Source organism: Coenobita brevimanus, chromosome 78 (assembly GCF_032717465.1).
Source record: "Coenobita brevimanus isolate Jiangsu-jjx chromosome 78, ASM3271746v2, whole genome shotgun sequence".
NCBI lineage: Eukaryota > Metazoa > Arthropoda > Malacostraca > Decapoda > Coenobitidae > Coenobita > Coenobita brevimanus.
This window is the reverse complement of record NC_137031.1, coordinates 34,359,973-34,368,119: the sequence shown is the minus strand read 5'-3', so window position 1 is coordinate 34,368,119 and position 8,147 is coordinate 34,359,973. Positions and strand designations below refer to the sequence as shown.

The 8,147-nt window shown below is 42.4% G+C and overlaps 1 protein-coding gene across 1 annotated transcript; it reads left to right on the top strand.

Moving 5' to 3' along the window:
* The first annotated feature begins 3,127 nt into the window (after nt 1-3,127).
* On the top strand, nt 3,128-5,494 carry LOC145408799 (uncharacterized). Its single transcript, XM_080279446.1, has 3 exons — nt 3,128-3,211; nt 4,207-4,507; nt 5,232-5,494. Exons 1-3 carry the CDS (start codon nt 3,128-3,130, stop codon nt 5,492-5,494), a joined length of 648 nt encoding a protein of 215 aa, XP_080135572.1.
* The last annotated feature ends 2,653 nt before the right edge of the window (nt 5,495-8,147 follow it).

Below are 8,147 nucleotides of genomic sequence, written 5' to 3'. Positions count from 1 at the left end.
GATGAGTTGTGTTCGTAATGGTATCAACATCTTATCACAGCCCCTCCCTTCACCACCTGCAACACAAATTAATTCATACCTCGCAGTCCGCCACCCAGTCATTGCCTCGCTAAAGCCTGCAATCAAGGCGAATAAGAGACAGGGTAATTGCGGCATCAGGGGCAATTGCAGTAATAAAAGCAGCGTAACCACCACCAAACGCGTGCAAACACCCGCAGCATCCACTGAGTCACACGCTATCCCCAACTTAACCCAGCCTAGCCTAATCTAACTTAATCTAACCTAGCGTAATCTAATCTAATCTAACCTAGCCTAACCTAACGTACAGCAGTCGCCAACCAACACCCTTGCCACTGTCATTATCAAGTCACAAAACTTTCCCTAACCCAACACAATCTGACCCAGCCTAACAAAACCAAACGAAATCCTACAAAATCTAATAAAGAAAAGCATAACCTACCCTACCCTAACCTAACCTAACAAATCTGAACCTCATTAAGCCTCTTGACGCCTTATCAACCTTCGTGGCAGCTCCAAATGCACATAGAATAAATGATGGTTGTATTTTCTTGCGATACTTGCCATGTTAAAATTCAGCTGAGATCTTTCATCTATCTTAACACTTAATACCATTACTATATCTGGCATTTTGAAGCATAAGATACAAAATACAATCTTAAGAAAACATGGATATTGCTTGTATGCCGTTCACTTAAAATTGTGTTTTACGATAAGTTGAATGGAAATTTAGAATGGACTATAAAAAGCGCCATCGTACTAAAGGAATTTAACCCTAATCTCCTGGGAAAACACTCATTTAGAGCTAAAACCGTGACTAAGAATGCAGCAAATAATAATAACAATAATAATAATAATGATAATAATACGTCAATGAAAAGCATGGATGTTTTGTACGTGCACTATCGATGAGTTGACAAAGTATTCACAAAAACAGCAAATGCAGACTTCTGGAGGTATAAGCAGAGTCTGCAAGAAAATTCAGGCATCGTATTAGTAATGAACATACCTTGCATCTGCTGTTAATAGGAGGACATGTTCGCGCTTAGCCAGGCAGTCAGATTTGAACCTCTTGCTGCACAAATTCACGTTCCTCTGTTATGGAAAAAGAAAATCCAACTGTTATTTTGGGTTTAATAATTTTTCGAAGGCACAGCATAATAATTAATTATACTGTATCACTCAGCTGCCTTGCCTCCAGTGTGCAATAGTAAACTGTCTGTATCTTTTTTTCCCAAACATGGACTAAAAGGACCATCTCTCTACCTTCAATGATGAGTTTTAGCAATAGATTAACTCCACGATATGATCCTAGTCACGAAGAAGCGTTATGGAATGAATGAAGTCACTGCACTGTCTTTTCCTTCCATTGGGCTACTTGAAATAAGCCACAAAAGAACGAAAATCTAAGCCAGGTTTGTGTAAAAGAACTATAGTGGTATTTCTTTCCTCCATCCTGATAAGCTAAAATGATCCCTCTCAAAAAACCCGCTTTAGTAACTCCCGTAGGCTCCACTGTTCCCTTATGATCATGAGTTTTTACCGTACCTAACTTTTTATGGGAACCGCTTTTTTTTTTTCTCTGTTCTTACGGATGATTTTTAGGGACTCTGGGCTGATGAAGCTTGTCGACAGGCAGAGCGATGGGTATATGAAGCGGAACTATCTTTGAGGGTCGTGATATTAGCATTCCTTTCTCGTCACTGCAAATAATTGAAGTCATTAAACCAGAGTAGGCAGACTCAGTCTTGGTCTTGAGTGTTTACATGGATTCAAGCTGCTTCTTGTACCCTTCTAATCAAGATGTTCTGAGAGAGAGAGAGAGAGAGAGAGAGAGAGAGAGAGAAACCAACCAAATATACCAGCTGATTCATGGGGTTAAATAAGTCGGAACCTCTGACGCCTTACAAGAATAACAGAAATAATAAAATGTTCTAATATTCGCTCACAACAAGCCACTTCCTGGTAGCTTAGTTTATCGGCCCACTCACCATGTCAACCCAGCCAAGCGTATTCCTTCCCACCGCCATTTGCACACTCGAAAACACAGAAGCCCTCGAGCCAGAAAGATTAATAGCCCACAGTACCATCGCCGCGGTTTCTAGGGTGCGCCAGGGAGGGGAACGATGTGGATGATGGGGGGTAGGTGGAGGGGCAAAAGAAAAGAAGTGAGGGTGTTAGAAGAAACTATGGTGAGGTATGTGGATGATAGAGGGAGGGGAGGAGGGGTGAAAAGCGTTATGGAATGGGGGTGAGGGGCTGAAGGTATTATGGTGAGGGTGCATTGACGGGTGTGGGTTGGAAGAACTGGGCCGTATATCAGCGGTGCTAATTTTCATAACTTATGCCTTTTAGCTGGCGGTCGGTTGTTCACCCACTCTGCTGGGACACAAGGCCAGTGCATTATCCGAGTTATCACAATTAGGCTACCTCCCTTAGGAGTTACCTAGGAACTCATTTTACTTACCAACCCACAAAGAGTGGAGGGATACTCGTATGAGTCGAGTGGCGCCAGCTGTTCACTTTACATACACACATGCTCAGTGCTCACATATTTACAGCTCGTGTTCACTTTGTGTGGTTGTATAAATGAATGAATGTGTACGAGTTAGTACCATGCCTGCAGAGACCTAGGCTGAGCTCAGTATAAGTGGATGGAGGGTGCAAAGATGGATGTGGATGTCAAAAGGAAAGGCAATGAAGTGAGTTGGAGGGGGGAAGGACGTGGATGAAGCGAGAGGAAACTGGAAGGAAAGCGTTTTGGTGTGTGGATTTGTGGGTGATGGAGGGAAGGGTTGAAGGGAAAAGTGTTCAGGTGTAAGAGAGAGGGAAAAAAGCTGTGGATGATGAGGGGAAGGGGTTACAAGGAAAGGTAATGAGATATGGGGGTGAGGGGGAAGGTGAGAGAGGAACGAATGGATTATGAAAGAAGAATGTCCGCCCCGACAACAGCCCCACTGCCGCTTGATTGGGGTCTTTGTTGTTGCCTTGTTTGTTGACTCTGACCTTTCAGTTCAGTGTTATTAATACGAGAAATAAGTTTATCAATAAGAGAAAAACCCAACGTCATTCTGTCAAACTAACTCCCTCCTTTTCCATTCTCTTGCAGATGTCTTGGTTACACATCCTCCTGGCCACCGCCCTCCTCTTCGGATCCTCCCTGGCAGATCCCAGTGTACGATCAAACACTCAGGTAAGTTCCTGGTGCACTGTTGCAGTCAATTATACCTTTACTCATCTGGGGTTTCGAACTAATGATATGAGATTCTGAGCCCTTCAAATTTGCTAGAATACTACTAGTTTGTTTAGCAGGACCTCACTAGGTTCTGGCAGTTGTTTATAGTTGCGATCTGTATTCCCGTGACACATAGGGGTTCTGAACTACTCAAAGGAGCCTCCAGTGTTCTAACCTGCTAGGATTTTAGTGGTTTGCTCAGCAAGAGCTCAGTAGTTTCTGATATTTCTACAGATGCTGTTCAGCCTCTATTCTGTTCACCTCTATAGGTAAAAAAAAAAAAAAAAAAAAAAAAAAAAAAGCCAATTACTCTGCTGCGTCTTCTTACGTTTATTCTAGGTCATGTCCGTTGCCTTCTTCATTGACACATCACGTCGAAGAAGTATCGCCAATGGCCAGAAAAACATACAATGCCTTTCTCAGCTTAGGAATACTAGCCGGCAGAGGAAAGTATGAAGCAGAAGAGGTGAAATATTAGACGAACCTATGTCCCCAACTGTACATGTGAAAGGAGGAAAAATTTTCTTGCCAGGATTTCCGTTTTCTCTCCTCGTACTGGCACAAGTGGTCTCTCAAGTAGTGGGTGGAATTTTTTCTTCACTTCTACATCCAAAAGAGGGAGCAGGGGATTCTCCAACCTCACCCTCTGTTTTTCTTCCTTCGTACAGGCACAAGCTGTCACTCAAACAGAAGATGGAGTAATGTCTTCACTTTTACAGGCACAAACGAGACCAGGGAACTCTACACCCTCACCCTTTGTTTTCTTCACTTCTACAGGCACGTACGAGATCACAGGGTTCCCCAGGTGACATGCGGAAGTGTATGTTAAGCAGGAGGACTGATGGGCCTCACGGAATAGAGTGCTAAAGCCTGTGCTCAGAGTCGGACACATAGAAAAAAAAAAAAAAAAAAAAAAAAAAGAGTCTCATCGTCTGTTTTCTTCCCTCGTTTAGGCACAAGCAGCTACTAAGGAAGATGGAGCAGACGGCCGCAAATGCGCAGGGTCTTGCGCGGGTTCCTCGGCGTCCGGCTACCACCATGGCGGCGGTGGTCACGATCACGGCTCCACTACCACCAGCTACGGTACAGGCTCTTACGACTTGGGCGGACTGGGCGGACTGGGCGGACTAGGCGGACTGGGTGGACTTGGTGGAATCGTCAGCAGTGCGGCAGGCGGACTGGGCTACGGTATCTTTGCCCTCCCTATTCTGGCTGTCAACATTGCTATCCTTGTCTTGCTGGGCATCCTCCTCGGTAAGTTTGTAATCCTCCTCGATGAATTTGGAAGATTGCAATGGGAAGAGGCTTTGTAAATGTTTAATTACATAATATTATAAACTTAATTAGGTATCTACAGAAAGTTTAACGATACTGTTAGCGTTAAATTCACTGGAGTAAGTAACTGCTTGTCTGCTTGCTATTGCTATCCATATACAATTTTCTTGGCCAGAGAAGATTCATTTTCTTTATATTTCCGAAGTTGAAAAGTTAGCTTCATCCAGTTCTTTAAACATATCATTCTAACTTCCACACTGCTTCTGACTGTTCAAGCTGTGCCCACATATCATACTCACATAATTATATTGTTTACTGAGAAGACAAAACTATTTCAGCCCGACTTGGCGCTATTTAGGTATGGTCCTGTAGTTCAAACTGGGTCAGAATTGTTATAGCATTGGAAGGAACACAGCTTCATTACCTGTCTGGTATAACTATTTCTACCATATATTTCTACTGAAAATTTTAGCGATTCTGGCACAAGCAGTTGTGTGACACTAATATGTCTTATGATGAAGCACGAACTGTCAAGAGCACAAGTGAATATGACTGATGAGGAGAGCGCCAAACATCCATCCTCCCAGACTAACACACGCAACCAACAAATTAACCGTTCTCTCTCTCTCTCTCTCTCTCTCTCTCTCTCTCTCTCTCTCTCTCTCTCTCTCTCTCTGTTTCTAAAATACCATTACTATTTCAGCTCACGTGAAGGCTATTGGCTACAATGAGTCGGGGACGGGAGACGTGTACCACTACGGTGCCGCTGTGCCTGCTTACGTCGGTGGGGCTAGTGGTGGGGCGTCCTCCTACCAGGGCTACGACTCAGTGCCCAGCGGAGGCTACCACAAGAGGTCCACGGAGGAGGCCAGGAGCATGCAGTCACCCTCCATGCTCTCCTATCTAACTAAGATGGTGGCCAGCGCTATCACCAAGTACGCTGAGGTGGAAAATGAGGAGGAATGAAAGGAGAGTTAGATAGGAGAGGTGTGGTGATAGAAGGAATGAAAGATCAGAGAGAAGGGTTGGTGGAAGGAGGGCAGTGACTGAAGGATGATATAAAAAAAAGCACTAATGATGAAGAAACACAGGGAGGAAGGCAGAATAGTACGGAAATGAGACTGGCTGAAGGAGGTTCTGTACAAAAGAGGACTCAAAGGAATGAATATATATCCAGCTACGTGTCACCGCAGAAAGGAGGCAGGAACGGAGGAGGGACAGGAAGGCCCTCAGTGCACCACATCATAGTAAGCTTTTCTGTACATCAGCTTGTGTGAGTGAAGCAGTGTATTCTAAGGACGGACATTTCAAGACAACAATACTGTGACAAGGAACTGCGACGATAAAAGGGGGACTCGATCCTCCGAGATCACGGCGACCCCCACATAAGACAAACACAGACGTCAGGTGATTCAAACAATGCTTTCTTCGTGCTCTTATGTAGTTGGATCTGTGTCTGAATCGCCTCTGCTTTGGACACCATCGACTTCTGAATGGACCAAAATAACAATGACTGGACGCGTGACAAAAACGACAGGCCTAACTCTGCAGCGACGACTCACTGTTGACCACACAGCGAGACTCTGACACGACCAGACACGAGTTCCTTCACGCACCACTGTGCATCAACTGATGTAACATGAGTTTCCGCGCGACGACAAGAGACGACAAACGCGACGAAAAAATGACAAAAGAGGACAAAAAGACAAGAAACGACGAAAAAAAAAAAAGACAATGTGGGACGAGCAGATGACACAGGAAGAAGGTAAAGACGACAAGAGAAAACGTGACATCAAGAATGGACGATAAAGCAAGACGTGAATGTGTGTGTGTGTGTGTGTGTGTGTGTGTGTGTGTGTGTGTGTGTGTGTGTGTGTGTGTGTGTGTGTGTGTGTGTGTGTGTGCTGACCAGCATGACTACAAATAAACTGGACCTGAATCTTCCTACATTAAATCTGGTTTAAATAACTTCGTACAGGGATAAGATTTTCAGCAATTATGCGGTCTTCTAGCAAAATACTTTTTTGTGAAAGAATGCAGGCAAAGAAGCACATCCAGGTATGAAAAATACTCTTGTTTTCTAAAGTATTCCGTCTATGAAGTTTGCAGAACATTTTTTTTTCCCTTTACGCGATTGTGCTAAGACAGACTATAAGGACAAAACATCTCTACGGACGATCTCAATCCGGGAAGCAAAATAATGTACAGTTGCGGCCATAAGTATTGATCCACTTCCGAAACTTAAACATAAAGACAGTAGGTACTACTTTCGAGGCCCAATGCGATCGTCGGACGCACAGCAAAATTAAAATACTATGCATCAATATTATAAATGTTAGGCTAAAAAGTGAAACAATATCATTGTCCGCAGCTGTACATAACTCTATATTTTAGGGTAATGTTACATGATACGAAAATAAGGCCTTCCGTTTATATTAGTGTTTCGACTTTTGCTTCTTCTTCCTCCATTTTTAATCTCACAAATGGGAAGTATCAAAGGGTAACTGGACAAAGAAAAATGGGTTTAATGATTGCCTGGGACTTATCTAAGGTTATGAAATACGGATCTAGATTTGCCATATCAAAAGCATCCTGTAAATCAATTAAGAAAACGTGGAAATCTTTGTATCTTTATATCTCACAGTACAATGATGACTTATTTAAACCACCTCCAGCGAGATACCTGTAGCAAAATTTATAAAAGACATCGTCGTACTGAAGAGATTAAGCCGACCCAAAACCCTCAGAACTGACGTAAACAGACTAAGGACTTAATCTGACGTTGACCAAAGCAACTCAGGGTAACGATGACTTTGTGTGAATTCTTTGTGTGTGCGTTTTTTTGCTGTTTACTTGTTTGACATATGATGGCTCTTGTCTGCCGCTGTCCTCCATGTACCTCTTCTTTGATTTTGAGAATTAGATTCATCTGAACACTTAGAGGCAACAGAATCAAAAGAAAATCATATGTTACATCGCCTAGAATGAGAATCAGTAGAAGCGTCCTCATTTCATCTCTTCAAATATCACTTTTCTTATAAACTCTTACAATCAGTAGAAGTGTCTTTATAAAACTGTTAGTTCACCCTTTTCTTCAGGTCCTCGACTTTCTAGAATTAATGGATGATAGTCTGGGATGTCCTCGTTTTCTGAGAGAATTTCAGCGCTCCTAAACTTTAAACATTATTATTATTATTATTATTATTATTATCATTATTATTATTATTATTATTATTTTAAATTTATTATTTTTCATCTATTTCCTTATTTTACATATATATTCTTGCATATTTTCTAAAGCCCAAAAAGAAGGGGCAGACATGGAGACAGGGGCAGATATAGCTACGGACGATCCTTCAGTAAATAAGCCTGATTTTCGTCCATATTAACCTTATGTTTACTCTCAGGATTATTGGCTGGTTCTGATGTACTTCTTCCCTGTCTGTCTCACACATTTCTTCACAAAATTAAAAAAGTTGTTTAATCTCTCTCTCTCTCTCTCTCTCTCTCTCTCTCTCTCTCTCTCTCTTAGTTGTGTACTGTATATAGTCTAAATTATGAACACGTTTTACTTCCATTTATTTTTATTCACTTGTTAATTCTTTCTCACTGTGTTTCG